The sequence below is a fragment of the Pseudonaja textilis genome, chromosome 4 (genome assembly GCF_049901715.1).
Source record: "Pseudonaja textilis isolate UNSWEBS1 chromosome 4, rPseTex1.2, whole genome shotgun sequence".
NCBI lineage: Eukaryota > Metazoa > Chordata > Lepidosauria > Squamata > Elapidae > Pseudonaja > Pseudonaja textilis.
In genome coordinates, this window is record NC_141993.1 from 50,497,849 (window position 1) to 50,522,556 (window position 24,708).

Below are 24,708 nucleotides of genomic sequence, written 5' to 3' on the forward strand. Positions count from 1 at the left end.
AGCTGACTAGAGTCACCTTGGCAAGACAGGCACCATGGAAACTTAATAAAATAAATAAATAATAGTTCCAAAAATATGTGAGTTTAATGAATTTAATATGAACATAAAACTGAAGTTTTTAGTGCAATTAAACTTTGCTTTCACATTTAAATGGTGATTAATAAGTCTTGCTTTCATGGCTCCACTAAGGGAACCCAAGTGATAGCCAAAGTTCAAGTCTTCCTGATACAATGCCATGAGAAATTGTTAGGCATCCAAGCCTATTATGACTAATGCATGAATTTCTCCAGATAGGAGAATTTGCCCTTTGTGCACCCTCCTTATATGTCCTTTTCTAATATGAATTTTCTATAATATTGGATATATTCTCTTATAAATATTCAAGTTGCCAGCAAAGTAAGGAGGCAAACGCAAGACCATATTTTAATGTGTACAACATTCCAGTTGTGCTATCTGTACAGAATCTTCCCATGGCCCCAAAGCTATAAATTCTCTTTCAAGTCAAGCTTTAACTACTGCTAACTTTATGGATGGATCCACTCAGTTTTCTTGGCAGCAGAACAGAAATGGTTTGCCACTGCCTTCTTCTGGGGCAGTTTTCAGCTTTCCAATCTAGCCTTGTTCTCTGATATTACATTTTAGTCTGTCAACGGTAGGCTTTCATTAACAATTTTATTTCTCTTTTTGTCATAAAATATGAGCAGCTATATTATACTACAATTTCTATGAAACAACGATCCTTAGCTTGCAGCCTTACCTGTAAGTGTGAGATTTGTGTAGGTGTTAGAGAATTGCTCCTTGAGAAGAACCAGGTGCATCTGAGCTGCCTTTTCTCTTTGTAATTCCAACATGATGTCAGGATGCTGGGCAATCTTACAGCCTTTTTGTTTATCCAATGCAATATCACTGCGAATAATGTCTGCAGCACAAGTGAAAAGAAAAAAATATGTCACATAGTCAACTTCCAAACTTACCAAAGTAGCCAAGATTTACTCTAAAACCATATAGTATTATTACTGTGGGTAATTTATTCTTATAGCACCTTGCATATCTGAATTTCTTTCCAAGCAGTCTTGTGTATTAAGTCTATTTAGACTTATTTCCATGAAAGACAACCTGGCCATTTGCCACTCCTGCCTTTTTTCTTATGAAACGTTTGCCTAAAACAACTCTTAATAGGATTTGTTCCACATCTGTACTCTGTCCTGTTAAATTTACCAGTGACCTATTGTTGCATAACTATAAAAGCAAGAAACGCAAGCCACAAAATAGGTTTTAAAAATATTCAAGACTTCATGAACTTCTAGATTAAGATTTGATGTAAAGACTTACATAAAGATCTTGGATTGAGACTGGGAGGGCAAGTTCAATTTTATTCTAAATCATGCAAACTCAGCAGCTGATTTTGGGCCAATTTCTATCTCTCAGCCCAAACTATCCCTCAGGACTGTGAGGAAAAACCTGGAAGAAGGGAGTGTTAGATATGCTATTTTTCACTTGTGGATGAAGAATGAGATATAAATCTAATCAATACACATTAAAATAATATGATTTAGAAGCCAGTGAAAGAATATTTTAATTTGCTGTACTGTAATACTTCATCCATTTTAATGAAATCTCACTGCCACTGGTCCATGGAATCAAAAAGGTTGGGGTCCCCTGCTTTAAACTGATCTGACAAAATCCATTATGGGTTAAATGGATTGTAACATTTTGAGGTTTTCTCAGTAACATGAAAGCCAGTCTTAAAGAGCACCTAATTCAGGTCTGAAAAACAAAGATGACTGTTAGGAATATAAGTCACCTAACAGGTATTTGGGTTGGAAATATATAAACCAGGATAGACATTTTAATACTGTCTCTTTTAAAAAATGCAAAAATTGTAATTGGGTGTGGTTTCTCAAACAGCCATAAGATGGAGCCAGAAACCTGGGGTTTTTTAGTCTCAGTGAGTATCCCTTTTCCTTCTGTTGGAGAGTTTTGCAGTTCCTCCTAATTGACTGATATTCTTGGATTTGATGTAAGTCTGATACTGAACTGTTTTTGACACTGGAATTTGTTACTGGATTATCCCTGGACTGAAAACTGACTGACTTACCTGTGAATGACTTTGGACTGTGTTTGAACTTGGCTTAAAAGTTTCTGGAAGTAAAAACCTATATTTACTGTACAGTGTATCTGCGTGCTTCTCTCAAATACGTCTCCCTGTATGCACTCATTCTCCTAACGGGGAATTACCTCAACAGTGACCATAGTATTTCACAAGCAGAGCCTCCTTATTTGCTAATCTTGTTTACCAAATCAGTAGACTAGAACAGGAGTCACCAATCTTTTGAACGTCAGGGACCACCAAACTCATAATTTTAAATCCTGTGAACCAGAGGCCCTGGGAAAATCCCCCAAAAAAGTCTGCAGGAAAATTCCCCACCCCGTTTTCCTACCGATAGATCATTCTTTTTTTGGGATAGCAGGATACTGTCTCCAGCTCTGTTTTCAGGGGGAGAGAGAGACTTTTGGCTTCACGCAAGGAAAGCAGCAGAAGCAGCAGAAATCTTTCTTTCTCTCCCCCAAACTCCACCAGAAATTAGTCTCTGTGTGACTTGTCATACCAAGGCAGCCTCTTGGAGCAGGATGTCTTGCAGCGTCCCAAAGACTCTTCTGCCGGAACTTGGAGGAGAAAAAGAAGGACTTTTGCTGCTTTCCTTGCATGCAGCCAAAAGCAGTAGAAGAAAGAAGCGGAAAAAAACAGCCCGGTGGCCAGGCGAAGCGAGTGGGGCAAATTCCCTCCTCTGCCCTTTCCCCCCTCCCCTCACTACCTCGTGTTGTTTGCAATGCAAGCAACACAAGCCTTGTGTTCCCACAGGCTATGTGGGTGGCACAGCCTTGTGTTCCTGCACAGTCTGGATTAATTGCTTTGGGGGTGACATTTCTTTGCAGACCACCAAAATTTTCTCACGGGCCACCAGTGGTCCCCGGCCCACTGGTTGGTGATCACTGGACTAGAAGCAAATTTGATCAGAATTAAGAGTTTACATTCACCCCCATCATGGTGATAATGGCCCTTAAACAATCTTTCTTCTTCAGTCTTATTGTGTCAACAAACAGAGCAGCATCTTTGTTTAGGATCATTTTCTTCTTTCTATGAGGTGAGAAATGGAACATTTTGCAAGAAGGTTGCTATAAGTAGTCTTCAACTTATGACCATAATTGAGTCCAAAATTTATGTTGCTAAGCATTTTATGCTTATGTTGCCCCATTTTACAACCTTTGCCATAGTTGTTAAGTGCATCGCTGCAATTGTTACATTAATAACATGGTTGTTAAGTCAATGCTGCCACAGATATAAGTGTAAAAAACGGTTATAAGTCACTGTTTTCAGTGCCATTGTAACTTTGAATGGTCACTAAATGAACTGTTGTAAGTCGAGGACTACCTGTAGTTTTTGAAAAGCCTTTAACAGAAACTGAGGCCCTTCATCTAAAATTCATAACTGCACATATACATATTGTCATTTGGAACTGGACTATATTGTAATTAAATGTTTCCATCTCTTTCCTCAGACAATCCTTCCAAGCAACTTCATAATCTTGATCTGACATGGAACTTCAGGAGCTGTCTTTTATTCATAAAGTAAAAATATATAATTTATATTAAGTTCCTTAGTTTGGACAACAGATAACTGTTTCTTAACAACTGATGATTTGTGAACATGCCCTAAAGTCACATAGGGATTTGTGCTGGCATAAGAAAAATCAGAAAGACCTATGTAAACAGCTATGCTTGACCTCATCCTATGTTCAAAGACATCATACTTCCCAACAGTTGTGACATATATCATTTCTACTTTTCCCTTGCCTTCAAAACTTCTCCATATGTGCATTATTCTACTTTCACATAAAGCTAAGAGAAGGAAGAGAGGAAAAACATGTGATTTAGAAATGGAGAGCAAATTAATATGTGTACTTTCTCATATCCAATTCTATGTTGCCTATCCCTACTTTAAATGTTGTGCATATGGACAAAAATATATACAAATATGCATACATATTTTAATATAACTCCAAATCATGCACAAATAAAAAGAGATTTCCATATGCCTTTCTTTACAGTATAACCTTAGAGATATTTTTGACCCAACCCAACCAAAATGTTTAAGAAAGGTAATTATCAATCCAATGGGAATAATATATAAGATATGCTTGGCAAACCTGTTGTCCTACAGATATATTAGATACCTACTATTATCAAGGATGATGGGAGTTACAGTCCAGCAGATCTGATGGATAATAGGTCAGAAAAAGATAAAATAGCTAAATGAATTTAGCTTATACTTTCTTCTAAAAACAATATTTTAAATACTCATGACACAATGTCCATAGTGAACAAATAGCAGTAGTATGATGTAATAATCAGTCAAATTTCACTTTATCAACTAATTACATGGTTTCATGTAGTCTTCAAAATAAAAAATTGTTTAGCATGTTGTGTAAATCCATCCAATATGTAAATAGCAGGTTATGATTTAGTAAGGTCTTTGCTTATTCAATAAATAGATTAATATGTTGTGGGATTATAATATGTTGTGGGATTACAGTATGAAGAAATTACAGCTTTCTTATGCTGAATAACTACAACTCCCAGCATCTTTCATTAATGCCTCTGCTGACTGGAGCAGCTACATGTTGCAATTCAACATTTGGAAGGTTTATGTTGGTGCTTTTTGAACAAGATTGTTGCAAACCTTTGGGTCTATTCTCTATTTTTTTCTTCACAAATGAAGGCATATATACATTTCCCAGGATAAGTGCGTAAGGTCCAATCTGGGTCGGTCACTGGGACTAGAGGTTTAGTCTTCTGAGCTTCTGGACTCGCACAGAGAATTTTTCTCCACCGGAATATGTGCTTTCGGTTATTCTATATATCATATCTTTGTGGTGCTTAAATATTTTTTCTTCCCTTTTGTTCTGGTAGGATGAAGAAAGAAGGGAGTTTTTATGATTCTGAAATTTGAGGACATCATTCTTTTAAGCAATGTTTTCAGAAACACAACTTGGTTCTTATTTGTTCTCAATAATTAAACCAAACATTTATTTTCTATGTTTGGATGTGTCAGATAATAGTTTTGTTTTTAAAACGAAAAATGGATACTCTCATACTCTTCTAGAATGCATATACAATATCCTGAACTCATTATCCTCTTATGCAACAATTTGAGAAAAATATGGATTTACTTCTGTAGACCAGACTGTAGAAGATTGCTGTTGGATTTGGTTACTATATACTTTTGAATAGTCAGGACAGTCATCCTTTTGAAGTTATTTGTACTGCAGATTCATAGATGAATATGAAGGGAGCACACCCATGTGGCAGGTAGATGAGCTGCGGCTAATTGCAGGATGCAAACCCAGTCTTCGTAAACTGAAAAAGTGAAGGACTACCTAGTACGACCCTAAAGCCAGAATAAGAAAAAACTTCTCGTACTACTTCAGCATTATCCTGGAGATGCTTAAATACTTTTGGGACTTTCACAGTGAAACTCTATTTGGAAATTGTGTCCATTTTCAGCAGTGATATTAAGAACTGTCTGCACTTTTGCTAGGATGGATTCTATATCTTCCTAAAAATGTTTTAACTGAGGATTTCATTTTCAATTGAGAGACTTCATTCTAGTACATCCCACACCAATGTACCTACATTTTTAAAATTGGTACTGAAACAGAACAAAATTTAGTTACTTTGAGAAAGAGGCAATACATTATTCTGTTAAAACAACTGCTCTCTGGAGGCAGAGCTGTTCATTCCTTTGGGATGCCTACAATTATTTTCCAGGAGTTATGATAACTGCCACAAAAACCAGTTTGAAGTTTTCATTGAATCTTTTAGGAAAAATATCAAATGACCAAAAGAAATTTAAATTACCTTTCTTGTTGATCAGAAACCTTTCTACTTATGAAAATACTGGAAGTCTTTTACTGCAACACTAGAACTCAGATATCCAGCTGAAGTCCAACCCACTTTTTTAGTCATCAGACAAGATGGTCAGTAAATGGAAAGTTATAAAACTTTGAAATAGCTAGGTTAAAAGGTTATAGTCATTAAATACGTTTCTACTATTGTGCCCATGTTCCTAGCCAATTTTGTTAAGAGTTCAGTGATTCAAATTTTGAACTTTGGCAAACAGTCAGATAATGCAAGTTCTTTGTTTTAAGGAATGGTATGCTAATTATCTTCATAAAAGGAGCATATATTTGTTTTGGTAAATGTTCCCATCTTAGAAATGTAAAAGGCTTAAAAACCAGAATTAATGCAAGTTAATATTTTCCTGAATAAAGTAAGTCAGTTTTATCTTGCTCATAAAAAGACAATTCTCTCTCCTATATTCATTACTATTAAAATACTTCTTAAAAATAACAACCATATAGTTTCTAAAATGCTTTATCTTTTTTTGTTTTATCTTCTGATATGCTAATAATGCAAATAAAGTTTTTCTCAAGTCATACTCAACTCCTGGTAATTTTAATGACAGAGGAACAATATTAATCAGCAATATATGTTTTTGTTTGTTTCCTTCTATTTTAACAACTGTCCACAAGTACATGGACAGTTTACAAAGAATAAGCAATATAACAATTACAACAGAAATAAAAACTTCTTCCAATAAAATATTGAAAGAAGAAACTATCAAAACCATTGTACCTGGGAAAAAGACATGAAAATTCCCCCCCCCACCCCCCTGCGGGTGTTTCCCCCCCCCCCCCGGCCCCTCCCACCCCAAAAAAAGGGGAAAGGGGGCGGGGGTGGCCCCCCGGCGGGGGGGGGGCCCCCCCCCCCCCCCCCCCCCCCCCCCCCCCCCCCCCCCCCCCCCCCAAGGCCCCCCCCCCCCCCCCCCCCCCCCCCCCCCCCCCCCCCCGCCCCCCCGCCCCGGGCCCGCCCCAAGCGGCCCGGGCCCCCCCGGGGGGCCCCCCCCCCCCCCCCCCCCCCCCCCGGGGGCCCCCCCCCCCCCCCCCCCCGGGGCCCCCGCCTCCCCCCCCCCCCCCCCCCCCGGCCCCCCCCCCCCCCCCCCCCGACCCCCCCCGCCCCCCCCCCCCCCCCCCGCCCCCCCCCGGGGCCCCCCCCCCCCCCCCCCCCCCCCCCCCCCCCCCCCCCCCCCCCCCCCAACCCCCCCCCCCCCGGCCCGCCCCGGCCCGCCCCCCCCCCCCCCCCCCGGCCCGCCCCCGCCCAACACGCCCCCCCCCCCCGGCGGCGCCGCCCCCCCCCCCCCCCCCCCCCCCCCCCCCCCCCCCCCCCCCCCCCCCCCCCCCCCCCCCCCCCCCCCCCCGGGGGGGCGGCCCCCCCCCCCCCCCCCCCCCCCCCCCCCCCCCCCCCCCCCCCCCGGCCCCCCCCCCCCCCCCCCCCGGGCCCCCCCCCCCCCCGGTGTCTTGGAGGATCACAAGCTGAACATGAGCCAGCAACCTGATATTGTTGCAAAACAAATCAACTAACAAGCAGCCCAAATGCAATCCTAAGATTTATCAGTAATAGTGGCAAGATCAAGAGAAGTAAGACCAATTCATGATTTGAAGAATAGTGTGTAAGTTTTTTTTAATTTTCAAGACTACTTCATCTAGCAAGATAATTTGTAGAAAAGAGGTATGAAAACTGTGACTAGAGTTTAACTCATGAGGTCCAGCCTGAAGTTTAGACTATTTTTTCCAATTCAAGTGCAGCTGAATTCAAATGCAGCATAAATGACAATTTTGTATCCCATCATTTTTATTTCTTCATGCCTGATGAAAATCCCTAGAAATTAAAAAGCTTACACCTTCAGTATATTTTGAAAAATTTAGTTTAAATAAACAGTTATGGCCAAAGAAAGCTAACAAGCAAAACAGTACTAAGTCCAGATTATTATTTTATCATTTAATTTTAATTTGATGCCTTATTTAGTCATTTGTTTTCTTGAAGTAATATATTTCAATGGAATATATTAAATATTCCAAGATGACTAAAATTACAATATAAAATACAGAACAAAACATTTCAATACAATAGTGAAAATAAATATTAAAAGTAATTACTTTTCAGTGATTCAGTGAAAAAGTAATTACTTTTCAGATCAGTGCGTGTGGATTGTTGGAAGCCATAACTCCATGGAATCCTGAGGACTTTCAAAAGCAGCAACATCCTTGAATGAACATGACCCTTGCATAAGAGGCTGGGTTTAAATAAAAAGCTATACCATAAACCACAATGTACTACAACTGTGTATATATGTACAGCAACCTAAAAGCTTATCTGAGCCACCCAGTTGTCCCATTGGCAGAATGGGCAGGCAACTGTTGTTGGAGGAAGAAATTGAAGGCATTGCCTCTGTTAATTCCCAATTCGCTGTCAAAGTGACTGAAGTACATATTTTTCTTCCATTTTCAGAGTATTCTCTTTCTCGTTATAGTGCCAAGAGTGTTCCTGCCTGTTTCTGTTTGTTGCGGCCTTAACCTCAGCAGTTCACTGGCAGTTTGCAAAGGAATGAGAGCCTCTTCAAATGAGTTAACACCTACTATATTGTCTAATATGTTTTTAAACTGTCTTTTACAATGAATTCTAAAATAGTAAAATGATTATTCCCTTATCAACAGGGGACTTTTTGGAACCTTGCCAAAAATATTGCTTTAATTACTTATTTCTTTAATTTCTTATTTCTTTCTTACTTATTTCTTTCTCTGAGCTTCCTATTTGTCCTGTGCTTTAAAAAAAAATCCCCTAATCATCTTTATTCCAGTGTCTTTAGGACACTAATAGGCCATGGTAATTCTAAAAGAGGTTAGAAAAAAACAGGCTGGTAAATGAGTTTTTAAAAGAAACAAACTGCTTATGGTCCTTGCATGTGTGCATTTTATGCATTTATTTTGTATAAATATATTCTAATGAATTTTTTGTACCGAGGGCCGGCATTTATATGCACACTGCATTTTACTTGTATAAATTTGTAATAACTATACATCTATCTACATATTGTTCATTGCTTTCCTTTCTAGAACAGAAAGTTGGGAGGTCAGAGCAGCAGGGCAATTACTGAGCGAGGGGAAGTGGTAGCCTGTCCAAAGCCGAATAAACCATGGTTAAAATCCAACATAATGAAGCCAATATTAGTATAAGAAAACCAACTATATTTTTTTGAAAATACATCTGTCTAAATTATCATGATTTTGGATGATCCACCTTGAGCAACAACCAAATAGTATACATATAAAACATTTCTTATAGTTTTCTTTCTTTTCTTTTTCCTTTTTTGCTATCCAAACCCCATGAAGTCTATATGCATATTTGATTATAGTTTGCCCAAATATTCCCATTTGCAAGCTCTAGAATTTCTGAATTCCTTAGAAAGAGATCCTGTTCTCACACAAATGCTTTAATATAATTTTATTAGTTTAAAATATAATTGTTGAACAGTTGCATCTTTAAAAATATTATTCTCTAGTGATATTTCTCATTCATAATAGCTAAGGGATATTAAACCTAATATCCATTTACAAAAAGTTAGCTTGATAGTCAAGTCAGCATTATATTACAAGTCAAATTTCTGCAATATATCTTCACTTAGGAAATTGGCAGCTAACAACTGTGAACAAAAGAAATTTCTGACTGAGATTTTTGACTGCTATTTGCAACTACGCCAAGCAGGAGGTGGAATATAAATTGGGATTAACTAACAGTTCTCTGGATCATTCTACAGTCTGTTATAAGAATTTCTGACTCTATTTTTTTAACAAAAGCAAAAACAAAGTGATTTTTTCTACTTAATTAGATTGCTAAAATCAAGAAAGCAGAGTAACTAGGGGTAGATTTTTGTGTGGAATGGATTACGAGCTCAGTTCAGTTCTGTTATTAGAAACACATTTTTGGTTCAAAATGTATTCATTTTTTTTAAAAATCCTACTTTCTCATGCTAAGTGTATATAGCCTAACTTTGGATTGATATTCTGAAGTACTAATAAAAACTTGGGTGATTTTTAAAACTGATAATGGTATTGTTCAGTCTTTGGAGTAAATAATTTCACTGCTAGATAGTTTCATGTATTTAAATTTATCTAAAATCTGCAAGATAAATATTACTCTAAAATATTTTCAATCAAACATCTGATGTGTTAATATGTTTTAGAATTAATGGAACATTTTATGGGTAATAAAGCTAAATCCTGCAATTATATTGCTTTTATTGTATATTGTTGCCTACATTGCTCCATAAGAGGAAAAATAATAATACATCCACTTTTATCACAAAATATATCAATATCAATGAACTGCAGATTATGGATAAAGATCTATTTCATGAATTAATATTTCTATGCCATTTTTCAGATTTCTGGGGAAGAAACAGAACAAGAATAACTTCAGGCAATTGCACACTTTTGTCTCCCTGCTTACTCTGATGCTACAATAATCGAAGCAACAGGGGAAAGCGCTGTTCTTTGGTTCCTATCTTTTCCTGTTAGGTAGTCTTTAACTTACAATCATAATTAAGCCCATAATTTTAGTCATAAATTGTGACCAAGCCTAATTTTACAGTTTTTTTTTCAGTGGACATTAAGTGACTGCTACAACCATTGAGCAAAACCATTGTTTGCTATGGGGCAGGTTTTGCCAATATCAAAAACAAGTTTCTGGCAAAAATGTTATAAATCATGATCACGCAACCATTGGATGCAGCAAATGGCCATAAATGTAGGCCAGTTGCTGTGCATCCCAAATACAGTCACATGACTGCATGAAGAACCAGCCCTCGGAACTCTGAATTTGAATCGGAAATCCTTTTTTCAGGATCTGTTGTAACATTGAACAGTCGCTAAGTGGACTCAGCATTAGTCAAGGACCATGGAAACTTTGCAACAAGGAAGAACCAATAATTCAATTTCATATAAACAAAAAATCAACATTCCTAAAGATATATTTTTTAAAAAAAGGAAAGGGAGAGAAACTTTGTTGTACCTCGTGGAGATAGTGGGAAAACAAGGACAGAACACTCCACCCAGCCTGGGCAGAAGCCAAAAAAGGATGACCACCAGAAGATGAAAGGTTTGAGTGGATCATGAGCCTTGAAAGTTGATAATCCACTGACTTAAGAGGCCATAATTAGATAAACCACAATATTGTTTTTAAAAATGTAGAGAACCTAGCAGTAAGAGCAGTGACCAGCTGCTGGATGGGAGAAGATAAGCAAGAACTGCAACTAATTGGAGGTGGGCCTGCCGCTAGGATGGAATTAGAGTTCTGGGTGTCATTTATTCTGAAGGGCTTAGGATGGCTCAGGTCAAAAAAATTGCCATTTTAAATCAAAATTGGAAAAGAGACGGGATAAATTTCAACCAGTTGTGATTTGGAAGAAGATGGCATCGTTTATTCCTGCACTCAAGAATCAGTGAGTGGCCTGAATTGGTGACAAGATAAGCAGAAAGAATGTGTCTGCTTATAGTTGATATTTGCATTCATGTAACTTGAGACATTTTTACAAAAGATACTTTCCTGGTTTTAGATAAAAACGTCCTGTTTGTTTGCACATTTTCCAGCCAAACTAAATAGACAAGATGGCTATGCTCTCAGGAAAATGTCTTTAATAAATGACATCACAATACAAGGTTACAACTCAGAGTAGCTTATGAACCAGACCCACTACAAGCAATCTACTGGTTTAAAAAATAACTTTTAACCTTGCTTGTCTCATGAGTTCAAACAGCTTATATTTCCTATATATGAGAACATTCAAATTTCTCACAGAAAAATTCCAGTTTAGTACTTTTCAGGAAAAAAAATTACCAGCATGGAGCAAAGAGACAGAATGCTGACTGAGTAACAATTATTTAATTTCAGTGCATAATCTTTGAATTTGCAAGAATCAAATATGTTCAAACCCCTGGGTATCAATAGGTGCAGATGACTCTTTTCCAATCAACAGAACTCGTAGTTAGTTTTTCAAATGAGGTTTGATAATTCTGTCAGAATAGTTCTAAAGAACAAAACATATACAAACTCTACAGTACAAGATGCATTCTCACCTCCGAATGAGAGAATGGAAAAGTAATAGTTAGACTGCACCTACTGCATGCATTCATGCAAATGTTGAGTCATTGTAAGGATTTTAAACAATCTGCTGCTCAGTTAATTGTGTGCTTTTTGTAAACAATGAAAAAGATTTTAAAATATTTAAATCTTTTTGACATAGATCTAGATAAATCATATATTTCTTTAAGTTTGATTAAAAAGGTCACACTATAATTTGCCGCTTAAACAAATCCTCCAAGGTAGATAAAAATATTATATTGTGTTGATCATTTGTATGAAAATTTGACAAAAGTATTAATGAGAGATGGAAAGTGAAACACTTTTCCTAACATATATCAACATATTTGATTTTTCATTACTAGAAAATCCCAAAAGTTAATATAGTACTCTTTAAGAAGGGGGGGGTACATAGAGCATAGAGCATTTTTGCCGCTGTCAGCATATATAACATTAAGGTTCCACTTTTTTCTCAATTTCTTTATCCGTTAAACCTAAACGAAAAGTCTCTGACTTATATTTTTATTTACTTTAAGAATCTTCTGTATTAAGATGTGAAACCTACTCCAATATTTCTTTTCTTTGTCACATGTCTACCATAAATGATTCAAAAGTTTTTTCTTTACATTTATATTTATATTTCCAAAATTCATTTGAGATACCTTTATGCATTCTTGACTATTTGTCCAGTGTTAAATACCAACAGTACATCATATTATTAAAAAATTATTTTAAATTATAATTTTATGTCAACTTTAAACCTTTTGTCCACATGTTTTCCCATTGCTCTAGCATTATATCAAAAATTCTTTGCTCTCTGAATCAAACAAGGCTTTACATACTCATTCTCCAAGTTCAATTTCAATAGCAATTTATAAACCTTAGCAAAAATGTGTTGTGTTCATCACTACTGCACAATAGGATTTCCAATTCATTTTTTACAAAAACAAATCTATAGCTTTTTAAATCTAATTTAAATCTTTCTTTCAACTGTAAATATATGTAAACCAACAGCAAACACATCCTTCTGATTCCAGCTTGTCTTTAGTTTTTGAGGATAGGGTCACCATGACTGAAAGTCATGACCATAAGTCCACCAGTCTGGCCTCACCACCATTTCTTTTCTGAACTAAGCTTTCTGGGGCAACACCCAAAGGGGCATCTTTGCAGAGAACTTTATATTTATTCCAAACTCTTAGGATGGCGTGTCTAACAAAATTATTGTTAAAATCAACATTTACTTTAACCTTATCATACCATAAATAGCTGTGTGAATCACTGAAGCTGTAAAATTAATAACATGGTTGTTAAGTGAATCTGGCTTCCCCATTGACTTTGCTTGTAAGAAAATCACAAAAGGAGTTCACATGACCCAGGGACACTGTAACCATCATAAATACATGCCAGTTGCCAAGTGACTGCATTTTGATCATGTGACCATGGGGATGCTGCAACAGACCTAAGTATGAAAAATGGTCGATCAATAAATGAAAGGGTGTAAGTCAAGGGTTATCTTTACACTTTTTAAAGCATCCAATTGAAATCATTGTAAATTACATAAATATGTACTAGCTAATTTGGTATATGAAATCATTTACTATCTTATAGGTAAGCAGACTGCTGTCCACTTTCCCTTAGTGGGAAGTACTACCAAATCCCTTTTACGTTGCACTTTCTTAAAAGTTCATCTTTGTTTTCTACAGCTTGCCTGTCTCTTTTTCTAAATACAAGCACAAATGGAATAATAATTCAAAATATAATCTATCAACTGGTGTTCCAGTTGTTATAGCCCTATGAAGAAAATATTACTTTGTTTCAATTATCTATGCCCTGTTTGGCTCCTATTTAGAATTCTGCAATATGTTGTACGTGGAACTGCCTTTACAAATGGTGTTAAGTATCTGTTGGTACAGAATACAGCTACAAAAATTTTAACAAGGATTTAGTAATTATACTACTACTTTAATATTATAGAAAGTTAGTACCCACCCTTCTCCTAGAAGAATAAAATATTCTAGGAAATATTAAAAAGGCAAAATATTTCCCCGAAACGAGAAATAGAAATCTTAAGGGACACAGAAACTCAGCCCCAGCAGATATTTTGGTGCCAGCTTATCTACAAGAAAGACTGGGCCATCTTATCTACAATACAAAAGACCTTCAACTCCAGGGTTGAAGGTCTTTGGTATTAGCCCTCACTCAAAATCCAAATCAGGATAAAACCATTAAGCCATAAAAGGAATTGCCCAAAGCCCCTTCATTACATCACTCAGCAAGATTCAACCAAGCCTGGGACTCAAGACAACTTTGTTCCCCCTGCATGGACCCATGGGAGCCTAACAAACAATCAGGATACATTTCTTGCCACAGGAACAGGAAGAGAGTTCAAAGACCAACCAAGGGTATAAATCTCTCTCCCTCTCTTAACCATGTGCCCCATTTTGCCTAGGACTTCAAACCCCATGTGGTCTTGCCCACCATTAAATCATCCAAACTTGATGATGCAAACTCTGTCAAGGTTCTTGGAGTACTCATCTCTAATGACCCAAGTGCTAGAGCCCACTGTAACTACATAGCCAAAAAGGTGTTAAGAGTTGTTAACCTAATCTTACGTAGCTTTTTCTCTGGTAATATTACACTACTAACTAGAGCATACAAAACATTTGCTAGACCAATACTCGAATACAGCTCATCAGTCTGGAACCCACGTTACGTATCTGATATTAATACAGTTGAGAAAGTCCAGAAATATTTCACAAGAAGAGTTCTCCACTCCTCTCTACTTGTTGCAGAATACCTTACATTGCAATGTCCTACCTGTCAATGAATACTTCAGTTTCAACCATAACAATACAAGAACACACAATAGATACGAACTCAAGGTTAACCGCACCAAACTTGATTGCAGGAAATACGACTTCAGCAACAGAATGGTCAATGTCTGGAATACTCTACCTGACTCTGTGGTTTCTTCCCCAAACCCCAAAAACTTTAACCTTAGACTGTCTACTATTGACCTCACCCCTTTCCTAAGAGGTCTGTAGGGGGCATGCATAAGCGCACCAATGTGCCTACCGTCCCTGTCCTATTGTTTCTTTTTTTATTTTTATATGTATCCATGCATTCATAACTATGTTTTTACTTATACCTATTATCTTGTAAACCAAATAAAGTAAATAAAAATAAAATAAATAAAATCCTCCCAAGGAGTCTTCATGATTCCGGTGTCTTTCTTCCCACTTGGAACTACTGAACCCAGATAGATATTTCTTCCAACAATATTTCCACTGGATTCCAATTCAAATTAAAACCTTTGCAGACTTATTTCTGAAAGGTGCTTTAAAATTTTATTTTCTCAGATCTTTTAGATGACATTATAGTTTTCTTTAGTGTGGTGGATGTCATTTCTCTGCTCTTCCTTTTTAAAGTGCATTTTGTACAGTGTATTTAATCAACTTTTCTCAATACTTGTAATACATTTTGACCAACTATGTGTTTAATTTTTTTGCCTGTCTCTTATAAAGCTTACTCATTTTTAATGTATTACTACATTAATAAGCTATCTAGAGTAGACAACATGTTATCAAGTGACTTAAAAATTTAAACCAACTTAATGGACTTGTGGCAGTATGTCTTAAAAATCCAGATTCTTTTACGTAAAAGAAAAGTTACAGCAATATACTTTTTTCTATAAAGAAAGGAATATACTTTTTTCTATAAAGAAAGGAAGATTTTTTTTAAATAAAGGAATCATAAAATGTTCATAAAATAGGAAATAGCAGAAGATGAATAATAAACAATCATAAAACTTGCATTTTCAGTACTCTAGGAAGAATCTCTAGATCTTGTACAGTATGAGAATTCAGATCAATGTCTTACCATAGGGGTAACAAGACATCTAGACTCACATTAACAAGTAAAAAGGAAGCAAAGAGATAACTATGCAATACTTCAAATGTTTAGGTCAGGAAAAGTAGCAGTAGCATAACAAAATAATTCAGGTACATTTTCATTAGACGTTTATGCTTAAAATTTGGTGAACTCACAGCTTATATTCCAAGATCTTCTGACTTCCAGAAAAATGTTATAAATTATTTATTTTTCACTTGGCTCTTGAAATTTAAGAAGCTGAGCTTAATAGTGCCATTTCCAGGAGAAAGCTGATCAACAAATTCATACCTAGCACAATATGCACACTTCACACTTTAACAACGGGTTGAAGATAGAAAGCAGAATTTGCAATAACCAGACAACAAAATGGTAGAATATTGGGTATGTTATCCTTCCTGCACTTTGACTATTCATTTATGGGAAGAGAAAACAGCCATAAATAGATCAATGCTTGAAGAATGCAACCAAAATATTAGACTAAGTCTAGCTATTGATCTACATTTTATTATTACATGATTCTGATACGTTCATGCCTGTAAGTTAATTTGTTATAAGACTCCCAGTATTTTCCAAAATTATCAAATTCTGCGTCTGGAAAATCCTGCTTGTAACTCTTGGTTCTTGTATAGAACATCCAGTAAGAAAGCTTGGTCTGTGGGCAGGAAATCCCCCTACCACACCTTTCTGATTTACACTGATTCCTGATACACACCACATGTGTCCCCTCCCTCCTCCCCCCATTTGCTAAGGTTCTGTTCCACATTTAAGTGATGAAAAGTTAAGACCTATGGTTACAACTTCTATGAGAAACTTCATTTTGAAGGGCTGCTACATTTCAAGTTTATTGCCATGAGGAAAAATGAAGAAACAAAAGGCCACAGTCACTCAACAGCAAAGAAATCTGGGTGAAGACATTTAGTAAGTGTAAGTTCTCTACCAAACCTTGTTGAAATATTGACCTCTGGGCTGAATGAATATTTATTTCTGCAAATGTTTAATATGAATCAACTTCAGTTCCTTGTCCAAGAAGTTTTATGCTACAGAGAAAGTTTTCCCTTTAACTTTTAAACCACAGCAGCTTCAACAAAACTAGTTGGAAGAAGGGGAAAGGGGTGGGGGATAAAATAGACAGAAATCTGTGTGAAGAATGTGGCACATTCTTTTATCAGGTGAAGTTGAGAGGGCACGTGCAGTAGGAATCTCAGCCTGTAATGCCCTTGCTAACCAAGATACCAATATTAAAAATACCTTCTACAATTAAAAAAAAGAAATAGAATTGGAGTATGCATGGGGAGCTTGGAGTTGTTTGACAAAGCAGATAAAATCTCCAAACCACTTAAAGTCAGACAGACTGAAATGGCATAGACATTATGCCATAGTAAGCAATTAAATACAATAAGGCACTTTCTCTTTTGTCAACTTACTCAGCAGAGTTTGTCTGGGATTAATTGGTTTCCCTGGTAATGATTTTTAAAAAACCAAACAGCTTCCTAGATCAGGTAGCCAAAGAAAGACTGGAAGATGGGTATGTTTGTGTGTCTACTACTTTTCTTTTGAAATTGAACTCATGCTTGCTTGTCTCTAATCATACATTACATTGTTTATCCCAAAGATGACATTCATAAAACCACCCATGTTGGCACACAGCAACTCCTTAAAAGATGGTCTATTTAAAGTATATGGTATAATTTATTAATTTGGACATTCATGTTCAGTTTCTAAAAATAAAAATTTGTATTTATTGAGAACACTGAATGTGGATTAAATTAAATTATTGTTTAATGTACTGTAGATTCCAACTTGTATCCTGCATGTATTTATTCAACAGTAATTCAGTAATGTTTACTTTCATGAAAAAAATGAAGAATCTGTACAAAGAATACAGTTTTCAGATTAATATTTAAAACTTAGAGTTTACCTCTTACAACTTTATCTGGAAGAGTATACTGTCTGCAATAACATAGAAGAGTAAGTAAACTGTTTCATGCATTGAAAACTAATGTTCCATAGCCTTCCAAAGTACAAGAATGTAATTTCAAAACATGTATCAGTGAAATCTTAATCAAGGGTTTATATCTCCCAGTCTTGTCTTCCACCCAGGTATAATATATGAATAATAATACAATTTTGGATTATAATAGTTGCTGTTATAAAGGCTTTTTTAACATTTAGGAGATAATACTATGTCCTTGATGATTTTTTTTTACATATTTCATAAGCTAGGCCCACTCTTCTGATCATTAACTGAAGTGAATTTGAGAACATGAGGACCTAGATTGTTGGGGGCAATATGCTGACTCTGTAAAAACCTCTTAGAGAGGGCTGTAAAGCACTATAAAGTGATATATAAGTCTAAGTACTATATTAGAAGACACATCAATATTTATCATGCAGGAGAAATGCCAGACTAATTAATTAAAGCCCTATTTTTCTAGGATATGAGACTGCCAGAAGACTCTCAAGAATAAGATTATTAACTTGATTGCTTTCTTTAAAGATGGTAGTACTGAAAAAGCAATAAATGCAAGTAAATATTACAGTATTGCAGCCAGAATTAATTTTGAATATATTTTACTAGGATTAAGGCAAATCTTCAATCCCCAGGAATCAACTACCATATACTGCTTATTTTTTAATACTATAAAAATAATACATTCTGTAATAAAATTCACATCCTATAGTACATTGCTTTAATTACCAATTGACATTAGCATTAGGAGGCGCATAAATGTGCATTTAGAGTAAAAAAAAAGTTGAACCAAAATTCATTTGAATTTTGCAATCTAATAATATAAATACCCTTTTATTCAATGATTAAATGTGCCTAAATATGCCTGCAACATTGAGAAAAAATGTATGTGACAAGCCTTATCTTATTATTTTGTCAAAAATCAAAGTTATTGTGTTGGGGAAGTAATTCACCTTCACGTGGAAGGGAATTTCAGTTCATCCAAATACAGCTGTGGATAGAAAATAAATAAACATAAATAATTAAATGGTAAGAAAAGTAGCAAATATAATTTTCTCCTAAAGCTGCTCCTAATGAAGGGAAACATAACTGAAATGATTAGGAATTCATGGAAAATCTTGTCAGAATTACTTTTTTAGTACAGTTTATTTCCGTTTTAAAAACTGTGATGTCTTGACTCCAAACAGATGCTAATGGACAGCAGTTTGATAGGTAGGAAACAGATTAGTTCATTATGGTAAGTCACTGGGCTCAACCCATATATGAAGAGGATTTTAGAAAATTATTTTCTTCAATCATTAGAAAGAAAAGGTAACTTCCTCAATACATGGTAGGAAAAAATAAAAAAATGGATGGAGAAATGACAAAATTTTATTGCTGTTTTAAGTACAAACTATTCCAGTTCAAAATGATAATTAGGACAGGAATAGATGTTGCTCTCAGTTTTAGATGAAATGCCATCAGTTTCTGCTCTATTTATAGGCTTTTCATGAAGATAAGTTATATAATATGAAGTACTTAGAAAAATGAGAAATGGTTGTTTGATGGTAATTAAAGTAGCATTTTTCACTCTCCTAGAAGTTATCAGAAATAGAAAAAAATCCTGATATTAATAGCAGCCTTCAAGTAGTATAGGCAGCCGCAGATGGAAATAAGAGCAGACTGAATGCCTTCCAAAATAAGCAATTCAATCCCACTACAGTTCCACTGGTGAAGTATATTCTAGATACATGTTAACAAAAGTACAAAACAGGAATTAAACTACCACTTGATTTTGAAACATTTTCCTTTCAGAGACATTTTTCAATGGGAAACCTCTGCCTTTATTATAATGATACATTAATACTACTACCTCACTTTCAAAAAAAATGACAACACATGAAACAGTGTCTCTACCTCTGCTAGATGTAGGTTTTCACTAATAATTTTTCTTCTGGTGCCACCGTTGTCAGTACACTGAGATTCCATATGTTTCCTTTCCATAACATTCCTTAATTGGTATTTATGGGGGAATGGATAAAAAAACTAAGGGTTTACAGCACATTATGATCCAAACAGGAGAATAAATGTGTGGGGATTTTAGTACACAACCCATAGCATCAATGATGCCTCAAGAGGACTTCCATCTATTCACATCAGAGTTCATATTGAGAGACTGTATCATGAGATATTATTTCATTCTTCTTTGCACCTTTTCAACCTATCACAAACTATTTCCTGGAAAGTATGTATTTCACTTCTTTCTATGATAACAAATTGTCCCAACATACATAGCCATCATGTTATTGCATTTTGGGGTAATCAATGTTACACAAAGCACAGAAAAGGAATATGAAATTGTAAGTGAAGGAAATTGATATTTTAAAAAAGGAAAAATAACTCAAGCTACAATGCCATTCGCTATTCCTTTCCATGTCTTTTCACCCTTGCAAACCACCCTTGTTTCCTTTTATCTATGCCTTGATTCTCACACTGCCTTTAAACTTTAATCCCTTTTGAAGTGCTAACTCCAACTATAACTCTGTCATTTTCCCCATTCTCTCTGCCCATTCATTCTTTTAGTATACAGTTTGTTCAATCTTCAATCATTCTTTCTAAATGACAGTTGGTCACTCATCTTTGTCTTCATCCTCATTTTAATTATCACCATTCATTCTTGATCACATATATTTGTGTTTTATTGTACACTTTCTTAAGCAACTTATACCTACTGTATTCAACCTAGTTCTCTGTGTCTTCAGACATGCCCTACTTATTAATCACAGAGCTCGTGGTGGCTCACAAAGTAAACAATAATAATACAAAAACAATATAAAAGCAAAAGGCAATTAAACTCCAGACACAACATCTGGCATCAGATCCAGGAAAGTTCTGTCTTTAGCTATTTCCAGGGGGCAGACAATGTTGGAGACTGTCATTAACAACTATTTTCACCTCTTTCAATTAATAGCCATTCCTCACAACAGACCACATACTATCCATTTCCTTAGTATCAACATTTGCATCTCTTAATATTTCTTTGTGAATTTTACCCTCTTTAGCAAACATTCTATAAGGTATAAAGATTTTTTATCATTTATATAGGCAATTGTGAATTCCATTTTCTCTGCCAGCCACAACTATACAGTACAGATTGGCTTTTAGTACCTTAATTTTCACATTTCTACTCCTTATCTGCATTTGGATTAGTCACCCCAGTAAGACAGAATTATCTGCATATAAAATATGCATTCATATCCCAACTTCCACATTTTTAATGTCTCCAAAAATGCCCTTATTTATTTTTCATATCTATTTTAAATCTATCAAATAAATTCTGGTAGATTAGAAATGCTAAATATGCAGTTATGTTATCTAACGTAATATGAAAGGTACTGAAGGAAAATTCTAATGAGGAGTTAACATATATTGGTAATGAGCCTAGAATGCCAACTTTGTAATTCTCATTGGTTACTCTTTCTTTCAAGTTACACTTTAATTGCATGCTTATAAAAAGCATAACTTGTAATTTGCCTTTATTAACTGACCTGAATTGATAATAGACCCAGAAATAAACAATCACTTTATTGTCAATAATTCATAATAGCAATTAACTTTAAAAGAATTAATAGGTCATATACTAAATCATAATGAATTTGAAGTTATACATCATCTAGAAATGTTTTTTCTTTGAGAAATGGAATATAAATATTAAAATAAATACATTAATAAAGTGTTTATAACATTCACAATTCTTGTTTGAACCACTATGTCTACCACTAGAAGAACAAGGAAAGATCTAGGTTCTCAACCTTGTCCAGCATGTCCCTGGAATGCCTTTGGATGAGGGACAGAAGAGATGGACCTTGATTCTACAAAATAGCTATTGTGAGGACAGCACTCTCTTCTTATTTGCCTGATGGAGCTAACCCCAGAAATATAAATAACTTTTGTCAATATAACCTTTTCATGCACATGGTTACTGTCTATCTCATCCAGATATTTCCAATATGTTGGAAGCACATTGTTGCGTTTCTTCTATAAAATAAAGCAGCAGTTTTCTTTATATTTCCACTTGTACTCAAGCTTTTTATTATTGACAAGCACTCTGGGACTGGGACTCTGGGAAGTATTAGAGTTGACAATTTCCTATGTCACTCACATGAGGTAAGGGAGAAGTAATACAGGAGTGCCAAATTTCTCAACCTAGGGTAATTTGGTGCAAAAGCAGACAAGCTTTCCCACCCATCCCATAATTTGTGTGAACAGGAATGAACTCAGTCATAGCACCCATATTTCCCACAAACTAGTTTTTATCCCTGCACTTTCCCAATGCCAAAGTTGCCCCCCTTGAAAGAGGTGCTACCAAAGGCCTCCCTCAGGCTGTCTGGCCTTGGCCTCCAGTGACCCGGGCGTTTTTTCGCTTGCTCCTCTCAGAGACTCTGCTAATTCCTCCCCAGGTCCTGCCTTCCTTCCTCTCCCCACTCTGTCCCTGAAGCCTGATTCTCACCGTCCTCGTAGTTCTTGAGGTAGTAATCCGGTCCCGGTCCACCACGGCTCTTGGCTGGGTTCTTCACGTTCTGGAACTGCAAAAAGTCGGTCCTTTTGCCCGCGAAGCGGAGAAAGGCGGGCGCCAGGCCACGCGCCAAGGTCACCAAGCGCCGGGAGCTGCACAGAAAGGGGCTGAATGAGCGAGGACGAAAAGAAGGGAGCGAGGCAAGCACGACTGCGACGGGCTGGGCGCGGCGCCATCGCGGCTCCGGTGCCCGTCAAGAAACGGCTCGCCAAGCCGGAAGCTATCAGCGCAGCTCCGGGAGAGGCCCCAAAAGCCGAGTACACTGGCTTGAATTCCTGCACCAGCTGCTATAGGAAAGCGCCGCAGAGCCAAGCATCCGTTCTCCAACGATTGCCACAGGGACGGCGGCGGTTCTCCGCCGCAGGCGGGCACCAGGAGAGGCACAAGGGCCGGAAGCGCTTCGCCCATGAAGGGCACTTGCTCTTTCCCGACGGAGCGGGCGTTGCCCTTGCTGCCATCTCCTCGGACTCCGCGGAGGTCCCTTTCTCTACCTCCACACACACACACCCCTCCCCACGTGCTTGGGACAACAGGCGGCGCAGCGATTGGCTGTCGGTGGGGAAGCCAGTGTTGTCCTGACCAGCGAAGCAGAAGGACCCGCGTTTCTTTTGGCCAGGCTTTTCCAGCGTTTCTTCGCCACGGCCACTTGTGGCATCGCCTGAGGCTCCTCTCCTGTTTTCTCTTCCCGGATCCAAACCGCCAGAGGAGAAGGGAAGGCTGGGGCCTGGGTACTGCCTTGGGGGCGCCTCACAGGAGGCAATTTGAGACCCCCTGCAGACCTCTAGGGATGACATCCGCCCGAGCAAACCTCCGGAGAGGGGCGGGGGAAAAGACAAGCCGCCAGAATTGTTCAGAACAGCGATACGTTTCCGAGATGCTTTCTCCATTACAAACATGTGCATCTTAATGGGAACCATGGCCCGGCCTCTTCGCCAGGGCTCTGCGGGCCGTGGGAGCCCGGAGGGCGCATGGGTCTCTAACCGCAGTGGGAGCCCCGAGGGTTGGAAGAGCTAAAGAAAACGCGGCGGGTGGAGAGAAACCCCTTACCTGAGGAAGTCCAGCCAGCCGTCGTGGAGGATTGAAGGATCCAGTTGCAGCGAGAGGAAGTTCTCGCTGGTGACACGGAGGGAGCTCCTGGTACTCACGTCCAGGAGGATGAGCGTCCTGCCCGGGGTGCCCTGCGGGCTTGTCCTGGCGGGAAGGCGCTTCACCCCGGCCTGAGAGGGCAGAGAGAGGTGAGCCAACAGCGCCAGTCCAGGGGCCAAAAAGGCCAAGAAGCCAGAAGGGCCAGAGCCGGGGCAGGGCATGCTGGGCCGAGGGGGGCTCCCCAATTAAGTTCCGCGCCGGGCACAGCCAGTCACGGGCAGCTAATTGTCCGGAGTGCAAAGCGTGGGGGCGCGCTGCCTTTTTTCCCTCCCCCTCCTCCCCCCAATGTTTTGGTGCTGGGGGAAGAGGGGAGCTCACGCCCCTGACCAGCCTTCCCCGGGGCCGGTGCCAAGACGCCTTGTTCGCCAGCGCCGCCCCTAGAAGAGTCGCCGCCTGCGGACATTTTCGCGATTCCAAAGGTAAAGGAGAATCGTTCCTAGCTTAACAACTCTCGGCCCGGGATCCCCAAGGGCCCAGGCTGGTGACCTAAAGGATGACGGCTGCAGGCAGCGAATGTTTTTCGCAAAAGGCCTTCCCCCTCTTTGGTTGCTCAAACGAAAGCTATTCAGAAATTGCAAACAATCCTTTTGCTAAGGGTAGTTTTGCCACCGGAGCCTCACCTGGGCGGGTCAAGCAGAGCCCCGAAATAGATTGCATTGTTCAGTCGCAATAGCTCACTCGCAGACGGTGCTGGCAGTTCTACAGAGATCTGGAGCCCGTGTAGAGAGGAAGGCGGGGAGGGGTAGGTCGCTGAGGGGCGGGGGGGGGGATGTAATCGAAAGAAAAGCATTAACTTTGGTCTTTGCTTGTTCCCCTGATTCTTACCGCGTTCTTACCGAGAAGTCAGAAAACCAAAAGTGCTGGTGGAAGAGAGCAGAGATAACGAGCAGCAGTTTAAACAGCCACACTGCCTAAGGCTGAGAGAGGAGTCCAGAGCCGGAGGCCTCCGACAAAAAAACGCCGGAGATTCAGGAGAAGCGCTGCCCTGAAAAGTAGAGCTCTGTTCGCGAGGAGGAAAACCGGAACGAGATGGAGTGGTGAGTCAAGCCATCTTCTAGGCCAGGAGGGTAATTTTTTTCCCATATTGGAAAAGCAGCCTTTCCCGAACAAC

At 38.3% G+C, this 24,708-nt stretch overlaps 1 protein-coding gene across 1 annotated transcript in view; it reads right to left on the minus strand.

The window, feature by feature from the left end:
- HPSE2 (heparanase 2 (inactive)) overlaps positions 1–24,108 on the minus strand; it is a 131,529-nt gene extending 107,421 nt beyond the window's left edge. Inside the window, exons 1-3 of the mRNA XM_026701097.2 lie at positions 23,499–24,108; positions 22,386–22,543; positions 758–919 (exon numbers count right to left, since the gene is read on the minus strand). Coding sequence (XP_026556882.1) covers positions 758–919; positions 22,386–22,543; positions 23,499–23,758 — 580 coding nt within the window. The 5' untranslated portion in view covers positions 23,759–24,108. The remainder of the gene's footprint in view (positions 1–757; positions 920–22,385; positions 22,544–23,498) is intronic.
- Positions 24,109–24,708: the final 600 nt, after the last annotated feature.